Here is a 23978-nt window from a genome sequence, read left to right on the forward strand (position 1 = left end):
CAAGATAGTTCTTCCTCTCACTCTACACACTCAAGCTTGCTAGGGTTCTCACTTATGGGAATGGTAGTCGCAGTTGAAGGCCATAAGTGCATTTAAATATGGCTCGGGCCCAAAGATTTAGGGTTTCTGCCAACAGCGCGGACTCGTCGAGTCGCCTCACCGACTCGTCGAGTCCATTCATTAATTTGAGTCATCAGTCGCGACCTTACTCGACGAGTTTAGGCGTCAACTCGTCGGGTCTCTCTTCTTAACTCAAAAGAAAAATACTTAAATGATGATACCTGGAAATCCGGATGTTACATTTTGTTTTTTTATTTCATAGATTTCTTCATCAACAAATGTTGCTTCAATTAAACAAAAATAAATAATTTTGCTAAAACATAATACAATAGGAAGTTTTTTCACATTTAGTCATTAAACTTTTTAGAAGGAAACGAACTTTCGATTTTGTTCACATTTAGTCACTAAACTTTTTTTCGTTATCTATTTGCCACTAAACTATTGAAACTGTTCACATTTTACCCTTATGACCGGTAACAGCCGGTCATAAGGGTAAAATGTGAACAGTTTCAATAGTTAATGGCAAATAGATAACGAAAAAAAGTTTAGTGACTAAATGTGACAAAAGTCGAAAGTTCGTTACCCTTTCAAGTCATTATCCCTTCTTTTAACAATGTATGGCACATAATGTAAGGCACATAACCATTTGTTAGCTATTTTCACACCAAAAAAACCATTTGAAGGCTACAATCCATGTGGTTAGGGTAGGGCTAGAATTATTTGAGATGGTGAATGAAGATTACTGAAATGGTTTTCATCTGTCAATAATATGCCAAATGGATCCGTTATTTAGCTTTATGTTTGTTTATATCAGACATTTTCATTCAATACACGATAGTACATCAAGAACTATTGGGATTCAAAGCATTTGTGACTTGAGATCACAACAACCGGAGAAAGCACCAGAATTCAAGGCCAGACCTTTAAACTATACCTCAAGAATTTCATTTTGCAATTGATGAAAGAATTCCACCACGAATAACAACCAATGGTGTTGATTTGTTTAACAAGGTCTGTGAGGAGAAAAAATATATGATATACCCCTATGTTGTTGTTCTCTTTTCTTTCTCCAACCAAAAGATCATTATTCTGTTCTTTTGGACACATGCAAAATTTTAAATTAAGATTCTACACTAGACAACATCAATTACAGTTATCAACCTCAATTACACTAGACATAAGCTTTGTCGAAGGAAAAAAGTGACTATCAGATCATTTTAGTTTATTAAAATCAAGCATTCACATCCAAAGAAGCTCAAATAAACAACAATGGCATTGGATCATCAAGAACACTTGCTGATAAATAAGAAGGCCTTTCGCATGGCTGCCATGACACAATAACGCAATATATTGTTCTAAATATATTTTGTTATAAGAAAGTGATACCCGACTACATTTTTATCAACCTCTCAACAGTTTGACACCATTGAAATTGGAATTTGGTTATCCCATGGCAATTTCGTTACCAATAAAATCAACTTAGATAAACTCTTTTATTATTAATAGTAATGAAGCAATATCAGTTTGCTATTATTCACACAATTTGTAATCTTAATGAAGCAATAATCAATAAATTTACATAGAATTGGACATTTTAGAAGGAAACTATGGTTTCAATATAACGATGAACTTCAGAATGCTCAATTGGTCCATCGATAACGGAGCTCAGATCATATTTCTGCTTTTTTTTAAGAAGCAGCCAGAGATCATATATCTGCTTACAACTCTTGTCGGCAACATTGTACCTTATGATTTTATTCCCTGGAATCATGAACACCATGAATGTTTCATCTTCTTCTTCGCCTCTCACCACATCTAACACCTGAAATTTATAAAAACGTGTACTGATCTCAGGGTAAGAGTTCAGAAGCTCATCAAGATCCAATCGATACTTAACAAACCACCCTGAACAATCGTTCAACATCTCGTACACGTTCAGATGCAAATGGGTCTCACTGCGATCGGCCTTCACCACCAAATGCAGATGGCCTCGTGACTCCCCAAAGTAAAGCCGCATTGCTCCGTTTGGACCACCTCCCAAAGATTCCACTGCCGCCTCAATCGGAAATGACAGCGATTGCAACTCTTCTGTGTCGATCTTAAAGTACAATGGAGTAGCAGAGAAGGGAGCCCAGTAAATTGCTTGATTCCAATAAACTCCCGAGCCTATGGATTCATAATAAGGTGCAGAGAAAGAGAACGATTCATCTGAAATCTTCCATTTCCGTGCATCCGATGAGTAGATTTGAATCTGAAACAGCTTCTCATCATGCTGAGCATGATGAAAGCAAACAACTTTGTAGTGAACACAATCTGTTTGATGAAATGCCAGACCCATAAAAGTGATAGTGTTACGGACATTCCTGCCTCCAGGAATAGATGGGATGAACGCAATCTGCTTGGTCGTGGGATTGAATACATAATATTTACGTTCTTGGATCCTCTGCAATGTACAGCAAAGTAGTAATCCATTACAAGATTGCACGATTCTAATACCACAAGCATGAGGATAGATTTCGAGAGGAACAATTTGGTTGTCAACATCAAATGGAATATACTTGTTGTGAATATAAAATCCGGGTGAGATGGAGACATTTTTATACATGAGGGTGAAAGGTCGTTGACTCAAAAGGGATAGCCAGTGTTTGGATACAGATTTGAATCGAACAACAGAGATAACAGGCAGCCGGAGAAGGATTTCAATTAAAAGATCATCGTTGGAACCTATCAAAGCTCCAGACTGGTTTCGGGTTTTCTTGGTTGTGGGGCTGGTGTTCACCATTTTTTGAGTGGGTTGAAAGCCTCGAACAAGAGGTCTACTTAAGGCATGTGTTTTCATTTTGAAAGATTGCAAGAGAAGTTAATAGTAAAGAAGAGAAGGTTGCCATGGAAGCTTTGCCCAAGATTCTCTTGATGTTGACTTGAATTTGTCAAAAGTTTAAAGGCATCTCAACGACTCAAACAAAATAAATAAAAAAGGAAAAATAAATAAATAAATAAATAAGTTGAGATGGTGTAAATTAATACGAATTTGGTCCATACCTTGTAATTGTTTTTAGATCCAAAAAATTATTATTTTTTCAAATTAGTCCTTGTTTCAGGATTTTAGTAAGGGTTTTGTATTTTCATGCTGAAAAAGATTGCAACAAAAGTTGATATTAACCAAGATTGCCATGGAAGCTTTGCCCAATATTAGGATTTCATAAGTGAAAAACGATTCCGATCAACTAGGATCTATCTAAATCAAGATTAATCCAAATGTATATCGGGATCTTAGGTTCCTGACTTGGATATAAGATTTTAATTAACATGACTCAATCTCACCTCGAGGGGGAGATCTAAAGAGAGCTGAATGGGGTCAGGCCATCAGGTGCCTCCAATGATTGCAAAAAATTACATGAGATTGAATTAAAATTTATTTATCCTGATATACAGGTGCCTAAGTGATATTGCTAAAATTATACATATATTATGGGCAATAACATGCATGTTATGCTGTGTTTTTATTGTAAATTTGGACAAAAAATGCTTATTTTTCTTGAAATTTATAAATATATGAAATGGCAACATAAGTTGGAATTCTTTGGGAGGTTATCACGTTGTTACCGATGATGGAGATGGGATGGGGGTAGGGGTTATCACTCTATTGTTGTTCTATAGATGTAAGCTGATTATATATCAAGTTTTACGAGGGAGGAACACGAGGTTTAAGGTACAAGAAATTGAAGCTCGAAACTCAACAAGGGTTGGATGGTCCTCGATTTGGTTGGAATTCGATATTCTTACCGTTTGATCCATTGTGGTTCTATCGCGTTGCCCATAGAGAGAGGAATACAAGGTTTAAGGTACATCTTATTACTTTTCAACTATGCTAATAGCGCGCTATAGCGGTGCTATAGCAGCGCTATACCATTTTGCGGTATTACTGAACCGCTATTTTGAAATAGCGTTTACGAATAGTTGTGACGCTATTATTGACCGCTATTTACCACAGATCTCATCGGCGCTATAGCAACGCTACATCCGTTTTTTTTTTTTTTTAATTTAATACACGTTGGGCTACTTTTACAAAGAAAAAACCGATTTGGACTATTTCAATAATAAATTTGTTTTTTTTTAGTTTGTCCACTACACTTTTGTTTTAATAAGTTCGAATAATAAATCCAATTAATTACAAACTACAAAGCAACAAATGATAATTTCTCTTTCTCGTCTCTTCTGGTACTTAGAATCCACGAACGACTTGAGTTGCAATGACATTTTGACACTTTTTAGTTTCCATATTACTATATTAAAATATTATATATATGGTTTATGTGATGTTCTTATATGACTTTTTATAATATAAATTCGATATAATATTATTTATTAATACTCTAATATATATAAACTTTGTATAAATATATAATATAAATTACACATAATTTTAAAAAACCGCTATATCACCGTGATAACCGCGATTTCAAATAGCGGCACGTGACTGCTATTGAAATTTCGACCACGATAACTGTTTAGCTTTTCAATATAGTCAAACACCAAAATCAAACCCATAATTTCGATTCAAACCATAAAAGGTTTGATTTAAACCCAAAAAAATAGTTTCACGATGTTTAGCGGTTTTGGGTGTGGCCACAGTAAGATTTGATTTCCATGTCGGCGATTTGGGGGGGGGGGGGGGGGGGGGGGGGGGATTGCAGTTATCAGAGTAAATATCTTAGATGGGTTTTGACTTTTTTGAATGATTATATAATTTTCATAGAGATAGGTGGTTTTGACACTAATGCCATCGATGTCGGTCACACACCATCAACCCCTGTATCCGTACAAAACTTATAAATAAAACTACTGATGATCATCTTTGAAATTGTTCGCCGCTCACCAAAAGAAACTAAGTAATCATCGAAAATAAATTATTCAACCCACCTCCCTTCATTCGTGGCCCGCCTGATTGTGCGGGTACACCAACACCACCAGTATAAAATAAATAATATGATAAATATATAAAATTATAATCAAATTGCATATATAACATAAAAATTAATAATATGTTTTTTTTATCAAAGGAGATAATATGTAATGCTTTATTGTACTTCTTGCAAAAAGATAGCTTATACATCTTACGTATTTAAAAATACCTTCACTAAAGTAAAAAAGATACATCTTTCTCTCTCTAACACCGCTTAGGCGGCACGGAGCGGGCAACGCCTAATGGCGTTATTATGACGTGGCTCGAAGGTAACGGCGTTACGACGCCTTAAACACCGCCCCTATTTCGTTTTTCGGCGTTATGGAAAAAGGCGTTACCGTGGTAACGTAAGGAAACGCCCGTTTTTTGAGTTGTGATTGGCTGGAACGGTCATATTTTCGACCGTTTGCAAACGGTCACAATTAAAAAAAAGTTCCTTATTATTATAAATACTTAAAATTTATCTTTATTTTACCTTCATCATATTTTCAACAAACTCTTTCAATAATCTCCATCTCTTTCAATTTCAAAAATTTCATTTTACCTTAATACTCTGTTTAATTATAAAATGGAACCTTTTGATCCGTTCCATCCATACAATCACGATATCGATGAGGATGATATGTTCGTGGGTATGATGTATCAATATGTTACCGACATGATACCGCTAGAGCCCGCTCCAATATTGACCAGACGTGCGGCGTTGAACATAGATTGGAAGAGGGGCATAAACGTCTAGTTCACAATTATTTTGCGGATAATTGTGTCTACCAACCAAACGATTTCAAAAGAAGGTTTCGTTTGCGTAAAAATGTATTTTAACGAATAGCCAATGTAATGGAAAGCAGATAACGTAATTACAACTATTTTCTATTTTAATATATGTTCTTTAGATTATTAAATAATTGCTTTAAAATTTTATTATACGTTCTTTAGATTATTAAAAGGTTGTTTGAAAATTTTATTATATGTTGTTTAGATTATTAAAAAGTTGTTTGAAAATTTTATTATATGTTTAGGTATGAATATTTCCAACTGAGGTACGATGAGAGAGGTAAACGAAGTTTTACAGGGTTACAAAAATGTGTTGCTGCAATCAAGCTTATGGCTTTGGGGGAATCGCCCGATTCTATTGATGACCATATGAGAATGTCAGAGCAAACTATATGAGAAAGTTTGTATAGATTGGCGAGAGGTGTTATCGAAACCTTCGGTGACAAATACTTGCGCAAACCTTCATTGAATGACATACAACAACTATACGCGACACATGAAGAACGACATGGTTTTCCGGGAATGCTTGGAAGCATTGATTGCATAAAGTGGATATGGAGAAATTGTCTTGTGGCGTGGAAAGGTCAATACACAAGTGGTCATATTGGATTGCCTTCATTAGTATTAGACGCTGTTGCATCACAAGACTTATGGATTTGACATGCTTTTTTTGGAGTAGTGGGTTCGAACAATGACGTAAACGTTCTTGATCAGTCACCAATATTTCAGGACCTTTTGACAGGAAAGGCACCGGATGCTCCTTTCACAGTAAATGGCCATGAGTATAAGTTCAGGTATTACCTCACGGATGAAATATATCCAACATATTTCACGTTTGTAAAGGCGTTTCGACACCCGATAGAACCAAGAGATAAATTTTTCAAGAGAAGACAAGAAGGAACACACAAGGATGTGAAACATGCTTTCGGAGTTCTGAAAGAAAAATGGCACATATTTGAACATGCGGCACGAGCATATGAGTTGGACACATAACGAGATTTAGGATTTTTATTTTTATAAATGTGTTTTTATCCTTAATTGTAATTTTTTAATGTTGTTTTTAATTTAGGATTTTTATTTTTATCGTTACTTTTTAAATGTTATTTTTAATTTAAGATTTAATTTGTATTATAATTATAAATATTATGACATAAATAAAAAAAATAAAGAAATTGAAAAATATAGAAACTAAATACGTCGAAAAAGAATTAAAAAATAAAATAGAAAATAAAGGGTATTATTACATGTTATTTGGTGTTGCTCATTTCCACATTTGGTCGTTATAACACTCATTTATGTTTAAGATAATTATGTGGCACATTTTAAAAATCGGTAATATATGTTGCCCACACCCAACAGCCTTACACAAGCCACATCCATAAGATATAACCGGCTAGCGGGCTAAAAGTCGGTTAACCTACTACTCCATAAATTATTTATACAAAAACTTAGCGTTTCAAACTGTTAAGCAAATAAATATATTGATGTTGAGGTAAAACCGAAAAAATAAGTTGCTACTTTTTCATGATTTATATTCTTGATAAAAAAACAATATAATAATAATAATAATAATAAATAGTGGTTGATAAAATTAAGAAATTTACACACAGATCCGAGGTTTTAGAGAGAAACTATGGTTTCAATATAACGATGAGCTCCCCGGTGCCAGAGTGGTCCAGTGCTATGATCAAGTATCAGCTTGAAACTCTTTTCGTGAAAATCGTACCTTATGATCCTCCCCGGAGTTTGGATCACGATGAAGAAGGTTTCATCTTCTTCTTCTTCACCCCTCACCACATCGAAGACTTGAATGAAGTATTGATCAAGGAACGACGGAGCTAGGTTTCTTGCATTCAGAAGCTCATCAAGCTTCACTCTATATTTGAGGAACCACCCGGAATGATGGTTCAACATCTCGTACACATTCAGCTGTAAACGGCTCTCTCTGCGAATGCGATGGACCCTGTTCACCAAATGCAGACAGCCTCGTGACTCCCCAAAGTAAAGAGACTTTTCTCCAATAAAATTCTTTGTGTCGATAGTAAAGTACGATTGCATCGTTTGCAACTCTTCGGTGTCGAGCTTAAAGTAGGACGGATTACCACTGGACTGAGCCCAGTGAATCGCTTGATGCCAATAAACTCCAGAGCTGCAGCTCGTATAATAAGGCGCAGAGAAAGATTGATCTGAAATCTTCCATTTCCCTGTCTCAGACGAGTAGATTTGAATCTGAAACCGATCCTCATCACGCTTAATGTAGCGAATGCAAATAACTTTGTAGTGAGGACAATCTGTTTGATGAAATGCAAGACCCATAAAACTGATAGTTCTACGAATATTTCCACCTCCAGGAACTGATGGAATGAGAGCAAATTGTTTGGTGGTGGGATTGAATACGTAATATCTAAAATCACGTTGGATCCCATGCATGCTACAACAAAGCAGCAATCCATTACAGGATTGGATGATTCTAATACCACGAGGATCAGGATAGAAATCGAGATTATGAAAAGGAGGAGGGTTTCTGTTCTCATCATCAAATGGAACATAGAAATCTTGAACAAATAAGCCACGAGAGATCGAACCATTTTTATAAATGAGGGTGAAAGGTCGTTGACTCAAAAGGGATCGCCAGTGTTTGGATACAGATTTGAATCGAAGAACAGAGGCAACAGGCAGCCGAAGAAGGATTTCGATTAAAAGATCATCGTTGGATCCGATCAAAGCTCCAGAATGCATCTGCCGTTTCTTCATTTTGGATCTGGTGATAACCATTTTTGGAGTGGGTTGATACTTGATAGCCTTGAAGAAGTTGTGTATTTAAGGTGTGTTTTCATGGTGAAAGGTTGCAACGGAAGCAGATATATAGTAAACAGAAAATCAGATTTCAACGGAAGCTTTGCCAAGATTTTCTTGATGTTGTTTTGAATTTGTCAAAAAATACGGACACTCAAAATAAAATAAAATAGAATATAGTGTAACATTTATCATCGATTTTACCAACAATATCCATCGAAAATCAAATAATATGTAGTAGTAGTACATTAAATATTTGGTCTATGTAGCTTGTTTCTTAATTTAAATCCAAAAAACAAATATGTGTATATGTATATATACAAATATACAATTACTATTTCAAGATTTTAGTCGGTTTTATGTAAAATGATTAATAATATCGATCTTAAAACATTGATTTTGAGATAATATTTTTATGTGAAATTGTACGGATATAAATATGAATATATGATTTTAACCGAATGTTATAACGTTAAATGTGACTTAAGCATTTGAAATCAAAGTTGGAGCATTTGGGATCACAATGTGTAGTCAGTGGCAAGTCTAGAACGTAAAACCATATTATTCACTACTTAAATGAAACCGATAGAAAAAAAAACTATCAAAAAATTACTAATTGCGGGTTTGAATCAGGTCAAATCGTATAAACAAAATAAAGATTTAAAGTTCTTATAATTATACCCGACGAGGTCTTATATCTTGATATAATTTCACAATTGCATCGTTACTAGTTCTTTCTAAGACATTCTTGATTTAATTTTTGAAACAAACAACAATCAAATAATCAAACAAATGAACAAATATTAAATAATCAACTGACATTGAAAATTTGAAACAATAAGAAAAGCCTGTTGTAAAATCATAGAATAGAACAATCATAAAAGTGAAAAAGGGAATTCAGTGTTAAGTTATTGAATGTTAACCACAATGACAATTAAGAATCTTCAAATTATATCAAATAAACAATGAACCAATAATAATAAAAAGACTGGAAAAAAAAAACCTACGATGCAATTAATGAATTAAACATACAGTGAAGGAATTTGTGATTTGTAAATCACCGATTAACGATCATCGACCAGTCCTCTTCGATGCTCGTGAAATAAGAAATAGAATTTTCATATATTTTATTTAATGTTCACAAAATTAACAAAGTTGAATAACTTACTGGTGATTATTATGAAAAAATGTGGGTCAAGTGACCCACCATAAATGTACATAAACTCGTCGTCAGTCGGGTGTTGTATTCTGACATAAAGGTGTTCCTTGTTTTACAAACAAAAGTGCTCCCTTGGTGCAAAGGTACTCTTCGTTGTGCACATGTGCTCTCTTGGTCTACAAGTGCTAATGGTTGTGTAAATGTGCTCTCTTGTTCTAAAGGTGCTTATGGTTGTGAAAAGGCACTCTCTAGTTCTGAAGATGATCTTGATTATGCAAAGGTTTGATAGGTTCTAGGCATAACAAAAAAGCAACTTAAACTCGTAAGTGTACATGCATCCTAAGACAAGATCCGGGTTTTTCTCTAATGAATCTATAACTATGAATATTAAAATAAGAACCCTAGCATATTTTCGAAAATACTAAAGAAAGGAATTAAGGTTACATACCTTTTAGTTGTTATAGTAAACAACTAGAAAATCCTCATGTTGATCTTTTGGAAGCAAGCACCATAAGTGTCGTGCCTCTAATGGTTCACACCCAACACAAGTAATAAAGAGATTATGGAGAGAGGAGAGAGGGAAAAAAAATTCCAATGCTTCTTATGAGGAGGATTGCACGAATTTGTGAAGGCCTTACGTCCTTTATATAGCTAAGGTAGCTTGGTGCCACATCTAGGGTTTATGGTAGAAACCCTAAATTCTCCTGTTTAGTGACCAAGCAACCCATCCCCATTATCCAAGAGGCTTGGACGAAAATTCTTGGGCTTGCCTTAGTAATTTTCGTCCACCTCACCCAGTGAGGTCCTTGGGCTTTTCTTCTTCAACTAATAATAATAACCAAACAGTCCCTGCACTTTTATTTAATCCAATTAATCCTAAAACTAATTCCAATTAATTTCTGATTAATTATTTATTAAACAATATGATTTCTAATTAATATATTATTTTCATAATACATTAATAAATCATTTATTAATCAAATAATAAATCAACCTCTCTCTCTTTCCAAAAATCATCATGTCCAATTGCTAGGTTTGAGGGCAACCCCAAAGGAATGTGCTACTATCAATTCAAGTTTATACCAATTTTAGTTATGGGCTTAGACACCTAATCCAATAGTTTCCCACTTGGATAAGTCTAATAATTATAATTGTCATTATAACTTATGTTAGGTGCAATTTGTGCACCTTTTGCACACATTTTAGTCCCTTTTATGCATCTATTTAGCATAATTGTCCTTCCTTTTTCTTGCATTTCATCATATTCATGTTAGTCTCTAGAACAACCTTATTTACACACTTTCATGTCTTTTTCAGGTAAACCGGAGGTTGGAACGCGTTTTGGGAGGTGCCGGGATGCATTGGTGAAGATTTCAGGATGATCGGGCGAAGAGCGGAAAAGTTGAAAAAATGAAGTTTGGAATTGGAGTCAGAGGGGTACACGGGATGTATTGGATTTACATTGCAAGAGGAGCACGGTCCGTGTTGACCAGAGAAGAGGGGTTGTTGACTACACTGAACATGACCCGTGTAGATTTGTTCTATATTGAACACGGGCTGTGTTCGACCCAAAAAACTGCCTTTTGGCAGTTTTTCCTATTTTTCATGGACACACATGATACCAGAACACAAGGGGTGAAGGAATTTCGAAGGTTTTTGCAAAAAATTAATCGGTTATCATTTGGAAACATTATTTCTCTTAATTTTAAGTTGTAATTGCACATCATTTCCATCTTTACAACTTATGATTCTGTTCTAGCCATGTGTGTCTAGAACCCTAATTTCTCCAACTTCATGTTTTCACTTCTTAGTTGTGATTTCAATCATATGGCTTGATGTTTGCTTTTAATTTCTATCTAGTGAAATTGATTTTGTTTTAATTGAATGTTTGATTCTAATTGTGATTCTTATTGGCCATTTGAATTAGGGTTAGGTCATTCAAGTTATTCATTTTGCAAAATCCGTAATTGTATTGTGAATTGAACTAAGTAACATGCACTAAATTGATTCTCATTGAATGAATTTATTGTAAATCTTTTCACACACTTTTACACTCCCGAGCTTGTGAGGAGTATTAGGTGTTGTTGGGAACAGTCGCTTAAAGCTTAATGCAATCTTATAATCTGATTCTAAGAGCTTGTTTAGATTAGGTTAGTAAGGTTAGGGTTAATCAAAGAGCTTGTTTTGGTTAATTAATATGGTGAATTGGAAGTGTTAGATCTTGTTAACACTTTCAAGTACCAACTTAGATGGAATTGAGCAAATATCATGTTATCTTGGAATTGCATTGCTAAGTTGTCATGCATAGAGTTGAAGTCCTTACAAATTCTGAATTTAATTCAATCATTTAGCTGATTACTTGTGTTTTTAATTGTTTGGTTTAATCATTGCATTCTAAACCCCCCCCCCCCCCCTCCCCCTCTTTACTGTTGGTGACTATAGTACCTTGCGCAAAGAGGTATAAACCAATTATCATGTGTCTCTGTGGATCGACCCTACTTGCCTTGTACTACCTTTTAGTGCAATATTGTGAGATTCTTTTGGAGTATATCGTACCCCTTTATTTGTTGGGTTTGACACGCCTAACAACTTCTAAACTGATCAGCAAATTGTAGCTTCCAAAAGCCGTTGTGGAACTCTAACCCATTCAGTTACGTGTCCTAAGATAAGTGATCATCTAATCCTCTGTTCTGTAAGATATCGTTCGGACATGAGACATGGAACAGAATCAATCTCATTGTTACAAGTTTCAACTAACTATCTAACTACTAAAACTTGTATCATCTCTCAGACCAATGCTCCTAGCATGCTGAATAAGTTTGACCCTACTTAGACCCTTTTTGAGAGGATCCGCAGGATTCTCTTTTGATGATACCCTCTTTACTAGGAGGTGACCTTACACTACTCTAGTCTGATGAAATGGTATTTTCTATCGATATGTCTTAATCTGTCATGATCTCTTGGTTCCTTTGTCAAGGCAACTACTCTTCCGTTATCACAAAAAAATTCCATTGGTTCCTTGATGGCCGGAACAACTCCAAGGTCTCCGATGAAGTTCTTCAACCAAATTTCCTCCTTTGATGATTCGCTCGCCGTTAGGGTTTCATGGATTAGGGTTTGGACAATGGAGGCTGTAAATGAGGCCAGGGGTGTGGGTTAAGGATGTTTAAATAGGGTACAAAACCCGGATTTAGGGTTTCTCAAACCCATAACAACTCATCGAGTAGGTCCCTCCACCCACGTCCTAATCTTATTTTTACTCGTCGAGTCATTCCCCTTGGACTCGACGAGTAGACCTTCAAAATGCAAAGTTTCTTTCCTTCATTAGTACTCCAGATTCCGGGTGTTACAACTCTCCCCCACTTAAACTAGTCTTCGTCCTCGAAGTCTTCTGCAGTTACTTATCTTGGATACTTCTCACGCGTCACGCCCTCGGCTTCCGCTATCTATCCCGGACTAACTGATGCTTCTCATGGGACACAGTAGTCAATTTGAACTAGCCTGAATGCTCACAAGAATTCTTATACAACACATAACCTTTTCTGCTTAGTCTGATCCCCGAAAGGACAGCTACACTTGGCATCCTGAGGGTCCAACCATTACCCTGTGCAGTCGATGGCCTTCCAAGGCAACTGTACATAAGAAACAAAACCCTCTTCTATATCTATGAAGGATAAATCCTCCACCGCAACTAAATCCCAGCCACTCCCAGTGCCGATCATTTCGTCGTTACCCACTGAATACTTCCACTTACTATGTCCAGATGTTGAACGCTAAACTCAGCGTGTAAATCAGATAATCCTTCGAGTAAAAGATTCGTCCCTGCAACGATTAGACTCAGATGAGAGCTGCGCAACATAGTCAAACCCTTTACTCTGAGATTATTTAATCCTTCTGTGAGTGACTTAGCATCTCCCGGTCAATTAACTGCTCCACACAATAGTTCTCTTATCACTACTTGTTCGAAGATCCTGCTATCTCTTATCCGCTTTCCGGATGAACCGAGACCACCCTGGTCCTAACTAATCTGTTATTATCTGGAATACCGGACTCCCACCCGGTTGTTGAACTAAAGAACACCTTCTCAGTCGCTCCCAGCGGCTTCCAAAGAATACTTCGGCTATCGAGAACTACCCCATCTACATTACTACTTGGCTATCTGATCTTGGGATCCCCGATCCCCTACTTTGACCCTATCGTCTCTGCCAGGTCCCACTTGCATTGCTATAATCGTACGGGCCTCGCCCATGGGTCTCACCCAAACCATACTATGGAGAGGCCTTTCGCATAGGTCTCACCAATCTAGGGCAACATAGGTCCAACTCCACCTCGAACCTCAACGAACTATCCTTTCCTGATTTCTATCATGCTGACTAGGAGATACGGGCCTTGCCCACACTCCGCTAACTAGGAGATACGGGCCTCCGCGCACACTCGGCTATCTAGGATGCTAATGAATGCTACGGATATCCCGCAGTTTCACAACACCTTCCACGTTGTCTGGCTGTTGGTGAATGCTACGACTATCCCGCAGTCTTACAACACCTTCCACGTTGTCTCAGCCGCTGACTACCAATCCGAAACATCCAATGTCGAGCGCTCACACAGTCTAACATCCTGACTAACTCGCGTCCTGTTGGGAATTTTCCAACCTGGTTTCCTAACACCAGTTATCAACTATCGTGACTACACGAACTCAACATTGGGAAGCTTCCCAAACTCCCAACTCACACACCCCCCTATCCAAACAGCCACCTGGGCCGCTTTCCTTCCCAACGAGAATGCGAACTCATCCCAATTTCGCACCCAGTTCTGTTCCTGACTACTTGGACGATTCTCCCCCACTTCGATTCGTCTAGATTTTCCTCTTTCTCTTCTACAGAGGCTCAATATCGTGCTTTGGATGTTACTACTTGTGAGATTATTTGGTTACAATGACTTCTTGTAGATATGTGTGTTGTTATTTCTCAGTCTACCCTCTTACATTATGATAACTACATCGCGATACAGATTGCAATGAATTTAATTTTCCATGAGCGGACAAAACATATTGAGATTTACTGTGTTCCACTCGACATCATTTTCAGTTTGGAACCATCTCGCTTCCACAAGTACCATCAACTTTACAAATTGTTGATATTTTTACGAAGTCTCAGTCGGTGTCTCGCTTTCGGTTCTTAACCGACAAAATCTAAGTTCTTACTGTTATCGCCTTGTGAATTTGAGGGAAGGGGGGGGGGGGGGGGGGGGGGGGGGATATTATCATAATATAGTTCTAGGCTTATGTTATATTGGACCTTTTTGTCTAGCCATTTAGTTAGGTTAACCCTAGATAATTTTCCTATATATAACTATCTTTCCTTTGTACTGTAATTATATTCTTCTTTCATAATAATTAAACTCTAGCAATCTTTTGTCTCTACTATTTATTGGCCGCACTTGTATTTCCAGTTACTCTTTAACATCAACAAACAATGGAATGTAAGAAGCATATACGAAAATCAGGTAGAGATTAACTAGTTTTTGGGCATTAGGACAAAGATCACAAAATGTAAAGAAATGATATAGTTAGAATCACGTTAATGAAAGACGTGTAGATTATTACTCTTGATGTAGCCCCAAACATTCTTCACGTCTGTTTGAGAAAGTTTAGATATGCTGAGGAATTCTCCAAATGTTGGGATAGTTGCGTGGAATAACTTTGAGAATACTGGCGTAGAGGCCACACCCGGATGCAACGTTGGTGGTGGTGGTGTAGCTGTTTGCAGCCTCCATCAAAACTCTACAACTTTGACTAATATCCCGAATCAACCATGTCATTTTTCGTTTTTTGCTCCTTGTAGAATTTCTTGATTTTCTCAAAACACTTCAATAAAACCCAACACTCTGACAAAAATGGAGAGAAGGCTAGTACCACTACTAGAAAAGGCGAGCATTTCCAATAGAAATCACCCATGGAAAAATTGCGTCATAACACGGACGGAACAACAACATAATTGGGAGCCGTAATTTAGTGACACATTTTTGACGAAATAATGACGAAAATTGGTATTGTCAAAAATCCGTCTGATGAATACCGGCGTAAACCAATAGATTTTACATAGGGTGACACAAATCTATAGGAAACATAAATCTGTGACAAGGTTTGAACTAAAACAAATGCTATCCGCTATGTGTGTAGATATAAACACACAAATTCTACCATATAAATTGGATGTTACATGTATTAGAACGACACCAAAGATTCAATATAACGATGAACATGCATGTGCCCGGTTCGTCCATATAAATAGATCTGGTCAGAAATCTGCTTGAAACTCTTGTCCACAACATTATACCTTATGACCTTCCCTGGAACTCTGATCACCATAAATGTTTCATCGTCTTCTTCACCCCGAACCACATCAAACACTTCAAATTCGTAATAAATTGGGCTCGACATATATGGAAAGCCTTCCCTCATCTCCGGATAAGCATCCAGAAGCTCATCAAGCTCGATTCGATACTTGAGAAACCACCCCGAATGATCGTTCAACATCTCGTACACATTCAGGTGTAAATGGCTCTCACTGCGATCGGCCCTCTCCACCAAATGCAGATGGCCTCGCGACTCCCCAAAGTAAAGTGTCATATCCCAGTCTTCATAACCTTCGGAAGACGCCACCGACACAGGCAAGGGAAGCGATTTAAATTCTTCCGTGTCGACCTTAAAGTACAATCGATTGTCACCAAAGGGAACCCAGTGTATAGCTTGATTCCAATAAACTATGTAGTGAAAGGGTACAAAATAAGGATGAGGTAAAGAAAGAGATTCATCTGAAATCTTCCATTTCCCTGTATCGGAGGAGTAGATTTGAATCTTAAACACATCGTCCAGGTTAGGAAGGTAAAAGCAAACAACCTTGTAATGAACACAATCTGTTTGATGAAATGCCAAAGCCATAAAAACGATGGTTTTACGAACAGCCATCCCTCCTAGAACTGATGGGAGGACTGCAAATTGCTTGGTAGTGGGATTAAATACGTAATATTTATGCATTCGTTCGTCCCCATCATAGCTGCGACAAAGCAGTAATCCGTTACAAGATTGCACGATTCTAATACCACGAGGATCAGGATAGAAGTCGAGATTACGAAAAGGAGGAGTGCTTATGATCTCGTCGTCAAATGGAATATACAAATTACGAGCATAAAGGCCAGGAGAGGATGAAGCATTTTTATACAGTAGGGTAAATCGCCGGTTACTCAAAAGGGAACGCCAGTGTTTGGATACAGATTTGAATCGAAGAACAGAGGCTACAGGCAATCGGAGAAGGATTTCGATTAAAAGATCGTCATTGGAACCGATCAGAGCTCCAGACTCTGTTGACAGATGATTGGTCTCCGCCATGGCAGCCTCCGAGAACCAGAGGTTTATGGTGTTCTGGATTTTCTTGATTTTGGCTCTCGTGTTCACCATTTTTGGAGTGGGTTAAAAACTTTGAAGAAGAGGATATTTAAGGTGTTCTTTTTTATGGTGAAAGATTGTCATGAAAGCTGATGAGTAAAAATAAAAGAAGATTGCCATGGAAGCTTTGTCCAAAACTTGGTTGACGTTGACTTGAGTTTGTCCCTATCATGTGGTTGACAAAAAATTATATGCTTTTCATTATTGACTTTTAATCGCATCATAATGTTTTTGTTTGTCTTTTAATATTACAATAAAATGTATATTATTTGTGTATTTCTTTTTCTTTTAATTGAAATATAAATAAACTATCATTTTTAATCCGACCCGATTTCTTTTATCATTTTGGGTTTTAACCTGACCAGTCCCCCAATATGAAAAATGTAGGATCTTGGCTACGGATTTACAAGTTTTTTTTCTTTAATTTTGGAACTATTTGTCGGTTTCCAAAGTTATTCTTGAGATTCCATGATAGTTTTTTTTTGGGTCCAAAATCCGGATTTAGTTTGTTGTGATTGATGTTAAAGGTAGAAACTAACACAACAAGAGGGCGGACAACAATCGACTTTGATTTTGTGGAACATCATAAAACACGATTTTATTCTAATAGTTATTCCCCATCAAGGCAATTGGTCTCATTGGTATTGCTGTAAGTCTTCATATTCTAATGAACTTTTCCCCATTCTTTTTATCAATTAACATAATAAACAGCACATTCACTCATTCAATTCATTTAGAAACAATTATGGAGAATCCCGGTATATATAACCTTTGTTTACTTCATCAATTGAAGTTTCTGTATGGACATATATTGATCCTTAGGCAAAAGACGCTATTCCCATTTGCCAACTAAGATTTTGGCATGGACATTATAGTTGTTTGTGAGTGTGAAGGGAAAACTTTAGGATTTTTTGTCATCTTAAAATTGAAGGGTGTGCATCTGATTTATGATCACCTTAATAACTAATATGCATCTTTCCTTTCTCTGTTACACAATTGCATTTTAGAAGTTTGGAATCATGGATCTGTACTACATCCATGTAAATGCCCTGTTTTTCGTTGCCACATTACTTTGTTGGTGACTAACCAAGCTTCCTCTCAGTAATTTGATAACCATGAAGCTTCTGAGATTCTAAGAAAGATCGAAGAATTATGTTTTTCACCAATAATAGAAACACACTTATCTTTTTAACAAATAATAGCACCATACTTATTTTCTGTAACTAATAATAAGAACTTACTTATATTTTTAACTATTAATAGCAATATATTTATCTTTTTAATAAATAACAACAAAGTTCTTGTCTTCTTTACCCAATAATATCACCATAATTCATATTTTCTACAAAATTAGATACATACTTATCTTTTCAAAAATATTAACAATATGGTTATTTTTTTAACTAGTAATAGCAACGTACTTATCTATTAATCAATAATAACAACATACTTATCTATTTTCAAATATTTATTTTGCTTTAGTTACTGTTTCAAGATTTTTCTAAAATTGTGTTATCTTGTTTGTTTGATTTGGTTAGAAACAAAACTTTGCATATATATATATTTAAAAACACATGAAGTATTTGATTCTTGATAAAGAAATAGTGAAGAAGATAGGATTATGAAAGTTATACACAAATGGGACGTTACTATTTATATTAGAAAGACACCAAAGATTGAATATAACGATGAACATGCATGTGTCCATGTCGTCCATATAAATAGATCTGGTCATATATCTGCTTGAAACTCTTGTCCACAACATTATACCTTATGACCTTCCCTGGAACTCTGATCACCATAAATGTTTCTTCTTCTTCTTCTTCATGTTCACCCCTAACCACATCAAACACTTCAAAATCGTAATAAAATGGGATCCACTTACAGTAACCCCTCCTCTCTGGGTAAGCATCACGAATCTCGCCAAGGTCCACTTGGTACTTGAGAAACCACCCAGAATGATCGTTCAACATCTCAAACACGTTCAGCTTTATATGACTCTCACCATGATCGACCCTCTGTTTCTTCACCATATGCAAATGGCCTCGTGACTCCCCAAAGTAAAGGGGCACGTCCCACTTTTCATAACTTTCGGAAGACGCCACCACCACCGGCATGGGCAGCGACTGCAACTCTTCTGTGTCGATCTTAAAGTACGTTTGATTTTCCCAGTAGGGAGCCCAATGGATCGCTTGATTCCAATAAACTATGTAGTGGAAGGCTGCCAAAAAAGGATCAGGAAAACAGAGAGATTCATCGGAAATCTTCCATTTCCTTGTATCGGAGGGGGAAAATGACTTAAAAGCCCAACGAAGTTTCCAAACCATTCAAAAAACCCAATCAAGTTTTGTTTGTTCAAAAAAACTCAATGAACTTAATATTTTGTCTAAAAAGTCCAACAAAGTTCCAAACCGTTCAGAAAATCCCAATTTTGTTTTGCTTAAATTCGTTGGGTTTTTTTTGAACAGTCAAAACATGATTGGAGTTTTTTAAACGTTTTGGAAACTTCGTTGGTCTAACAAGTCATTTTTCCGATACGATAATAAGCCACGTCATATGTTTCTCTTATTTGACTTTCAGGAAAGTGTAACTTAGTTGGGCTTTTTAGACAAAATGTTAAGTTTGTTGAGTTTTTTTGAACAGACAAAACATAATTGGAGTTTTTTGAACGGTTTGGAAACTTAATTGGGCTTTTAAGTCATTTTCCCTATCGGAGGAGTAGATTTGAATCTTAAGAAGATCATCAGGCTTAGAGAGGTAAAAGCAAACAACCTTGTAGTGAACACAATCTGTTTGATGAAATGCCAGAGCCATAAAAAAGATGGCTTTATGAACAGCCATGCCTCCAAGAACTGTTGGGATGACTGCAAATTGCTTGGTGGTGGGATTAAATACGTAATATTTACGCACACGTTCATTCCCTTCATTGCTACAACAAAGCAGCAATCCGTTACAAGATTGCACGATTTGAATACCATGAGGATCAGGATAGAAGTCAAGATCACGAAAAGGAGGAATTTTTTTGTTCTCATTATCAAATGGAATATACAGATTGTGAGCAAAAAGGCCAGGAGAGGACGAAGCATTTTTATACAGGAGGGTAAAATGGCGGTGACTCAAAAGGGAGCACCAGTGTTTGGATACAGATTTGAATCGAAGAACAGAGGTAACAGGCAAACGAAGAAGGATTTCAATTAAAAGATCGTCGTTGGAACCAATCAGAGCTGCAGATTCTGTGGATACATGATTGGAGTCCGCATGTATGGTGTTCTGCGTTTTCTTGATTTTGGCTATGGTGTTCATCGTTTTTTGAGTGAATTGAAAGCTTTGAAGAAGAGGATATTTAAGGTGTTCTTTTTTATGGTGAAAGATTGTCATGAAAGCTGATGAGTAAAAATAAAAGAAGATTGCCATGGAAGCTTTGTCCAAAACTTGGTTGACGCTTACTTGAGTTTGTCCCTATCATGTGGTTCTAATTGCAAAATATAGTATCTCACTGAAAAACTTAATAAAAGTTCGCACTATAATATCTTTGTTTTTACTTTTAATATTGCAATAAAATATAGATTATTTGAGAATTTCTTTTTCTTTCAACTGTAAAAAAAATAATAATAAATAAATAAAATTTTACCGACCTGATTTCTTTTATCATTTTGTGTTTTGATATAAGCCTACCATATCAAAAATCTCTAGTCTCCCCAATATGAAAAATGTAGGATCTTGGCTACGGATTTACAAATGTAGTTACTAAGCCCATGTTGACGAATTAGAGAGAGGATATCACTAAAATTTCCAAACACCCACCTTATATGGGACAAGCTCCTTAGTACATACTTCTAGGATGCTTTTGTATTTATTCAAGTCTCTATCCAAACACTGGCAATCCGTTAAAAGTCACTCATGGGCTTTTTGTCAGAATTTGTATTTTCCATTTGGTGATAGAACCGAAGCATTCCTCCTTTTACTGATCTCGATTTCTATCATGATTGTTGTGGTATTAGAATCTTGCAATCTTGTAATGGATTGTTGCTTTGTTGTAGCAATCGGGGTTTGTACCTTTTCGTAGATTCTATGTATTAAATCTCATCAACAAGCAATTTGTGGTCATCCCATTCGTTCTTGTAGGCATGGATGTTGGTAACAGTATTTATTTTATAGGTCTGACATTTTATTAAACAGATTGTGTTAGGCTTTAGAGCATTAGGTATGGGTCACGTTATAACACCAACTTCATATGTCACCTCATCTATAACACCATCATAACACCAAGGGAGAAATGGTGTTCCTCATGTTATAACATGTTAAGAAGTAGAGAGAGAAAGAAAGAAAATGATTTGATTGGTTGATAAAGACAACAACCAATTAAACTTCCCGTTGCTTCTTGTGCTCGTCACAACAAGATATGCCATAACATCCTCTTAACAAGGAAGGGTGGTGTTCATCTTGTTATGACTAGGTTATGAGGTGTCACATCAGCAAAAATTGCACTTCCCGTTGCCCATACCGTATACTCTTAGGGAGTGGTTACCACCAACCCATCGAAAAAGTGGTGTCGCATCTACGTTACGTCAGCTTCACCACCAACCCACTAGATATAGGAAATGGGTTTTAGATCTCCTCAATACCTTTCCGTAGATATAAAGAACGTCGAAAACGGAGTTAGAACGAAGAAGTTATGACCGTTTGAAGTTTGGGTGGTTTTAGGCCAAGCTGAGTACGTTGGGCGTACAAAAAGGTGTACGTTGGGCGTACTAATGGAATCCTGAGTACGTTGGGCGTACCAGGAGTACGTTGGGCATACATAGTCAGTTCCCAAACCCTATTTTCATGGTTTAAGCCATATTTAAGCTCCTTAACTCCCCCAACCCACTCCATTCCCAGCCTCCACCCCTCCAACACCCTTTCATGAAACCCTAACCTTAGATGAGCCTTTTGAGCTAAAAGAAGGTGATTTTGAGTGCTTTGCAGTATGCATGGCACACCTTAGAGAAGAAGGAACTTCTTGTAGAAGTGTTGGTTGCATTGGAGCTTGTAGATCTGGACTTTGTTCACATTGATCTATCTTCTAGAGGTATAAAGTTTGAATCTTGATGATGCATTTGTTAGATCTAGATAGTTTTGTATGTTATGATCTTTTGGTCCAAATAAAGCCAAAAACCACAATGTCTTAACCATTAATACCTTAATCTGAAAAATTCCTTAACCCAACCACTCCAGAAGGGTTTCTAATACCAGATATATCATAAATGTGGAAGCTTCATGGACATGCATGTCCAATACATGTCTAGAATCCATTTTAGGTCAATGAGCTAAAAATTCCCAAAAACTCATGCAAGTTCAAGAACCCCAACCAAAGTCTAGATCTATAATGTATGTTGCTCATGGGACTCAGGAGAGTCATAAAGTTGCCAACTTTATGTGTTCCTTCCTTTCAAACTTGCTTAAACATGAAGAACATGGGATAATATTTTAGATCTAACCACTTTAAACCCTAAATTTTGAGCCTTTGACACTTACAAAGGTCCAGAAGCAATGTGAGATGTTGATGGTCTTGTTTCTTTGCAATATCCGCTAATAGAGCACCTTATTCTCCTTTTTCTCTTCTTTTCCAAGTTAAAAAATGATCGAAAGGCCACAAATCACCAAGGGAATTAGGGCTAGGGTTTCACTGAGGTAAAAGAGAGTTTGAGGCTGGTAATGAACCCTAGAAATGACTTAAAGGGGTTTAAATACGAAGGGATCCCTAAAAGAATCATGGGCTTGGGCCAGACCGCTTCCACGCCGTAGGAACCCTTGGCCATGCCGTGGCGGTCCAATAAAATACTTGATCCCTTTATTCGATGTCACGCTGTGGGCATCCTTTCGCTATGTCATGGCATAGAGTTTTTCTTGAAACTCCATCTTAGCCCCTGGTAAGTATAAAGTTAAAACAATCTAGAACACAGGTGTTACGACTCTCCCCCACTTAAATTAGATTTTATCCTTGAATTCATTGCTTACAACTTACTCTACCACACCCGACAACCCTGCCAAAAATTCTTGGATACTAAACAGTACTAAGAAGTCCTCTTGTGCAGACGATTGTCTTCTATTTCTACTATGAAAGCCCTAATCTTAGCAGTGATCACATATCCTCATGAAAAAAATCTAACTTTAATCCTCCGCTCTCGACCAACTAAGGAAAAATTCCAACTTTTCTGCCCGAAAACTGAAAACCCTAAACAATGTTTGACCTTTAGACAAGCATGGCATTTCCAATTCACAACCTTAACGAGTCTACGCTGCAACACAAACTGGAAAAAAACCCTCCGTCCCTGAATTGTTCCACTTGTACTGGAAAGCAACATTCTTGACCATTCACCGATGTCGGTAACCTTGTACCTGAATATGAAAACAATTTCTAACACAAACTCAATTGTTGATGCCATACCAACATACAAATCCCATCCTGTTAACCAAAATTTACATGTTTGATCCATCTAAGATCTCCCTGGTCTCATACGAACCTACCATTTAACTGAAGTACTGGATTTCAAACTAATTGTTGTAGCTAATAGCCTCCCACATGACATACCACGAGACTCCAACCAAGAGTCTACCAGACAAAAGTTATCTTAGCTTGTTTTCCAATATAGCTCTAACAGCCCTCATATTCAACTAGTGACAACTTAACAAACCATCATGTGAATGTTAGATAGTCCATTACATTCTAGGTGAATGTTTTCGGCCCATCAGTAATCTTACATCACAACCATCCCCAAACTGGCCTACAACCT

At 36.7% G+C, this 23978-nt stretch overlaps 4 protein-coding genes across 4 annotated transcripts; all 4 read right to left on the reverse strand.

The window, feature by feature from the left end:
- Positions 1–1539: 1539 nt before the first annotated feature.
- LOC111901737 (F-box protein At5g07610) lies at positions 1540–2954 on the reverse strand. The gene has a single exon (XM_023897622.2). It carries the CDS (start codon positions 2897–2899, stop codon positions 1655–1657), a length of 1245 nt encoding a protein of 414 aa, XP_023753390.1. The 5' UTR covers positions 2900–2954; the 3' UTR covers positions 1540–1654.
- Positions 2955–7401: 4447 nt separating this feature from the next.
- On the reverse strand, positions 7402–8877 carry LOC111901788 (F-box protein At5g07610). Its single transcript, XM_023897659.2, has one exon. The coding sequence runs from the start codon at positions 8573–8575 to the stop codon at positions 7421–7423; it is 1155 nt and encodes a 384-aa protein (XP_023753427.1). The 5' UTR covers positions 8576–8877; the 3' UTR covers positions 7402–7420.
- Positions 8878–15685: 6808 nt separating this feature from the next.
- LOC111901738 (F-box protein At5g07610-like) lies at positions 15686–17239 on the reverse strand. Its single transcript, XM_023897623.3, has one exon. The coding sequence runs from the start codon at positions 17212–17214 to the stop codon at positions 15982–15984; it is 1233 nt and encodes a 410-aa protein (XP_023753391.1). The 5' UTR covers positions 17215–17239; the 3' UTR covers positions 15686–15981.
- Positions 17240–18797: 1558 nt separating this feature from the next.
- LOC111901789 (F-box protein At5g07610-like) lies at positions 18798–20711 on the reverse strand. Its single transcript, XM_042898196.2, has 2 exons — positions 19920–20711; positions 18798–19489 (listed from the first exon to the last, which is right to left on the reverse strand). The coding sequence occupies exons 1-2, from the start codon at positions 20614–20616 to the stop codon at positions 18861–18863; spliced, it is 1326 nt and encodes a 441-aa protein (XP_042754130.1). The 5' UTR covers positions 20617–20711; the 3' UTR covers positions 18798–18860.
- Positions 20712–23978: the final 3267 nt, after the last annotated feature.

The sequence above is a fragment of the Lactuca sativa genome, chromosome 9 (assembly GCF_002870075.4).
Source record: "Lactuca sativa cultivar Salinas chromosome 9, Lsat_Salinas_v11, whole genome shotgun sequence".
Classification (NCBI taxonomy): Eukaryota; Viridiplantae; Streptophyta; class Magnoliopsida; order Asterales; family Asteraceae; genus Lactuca; species Lactuca sativa.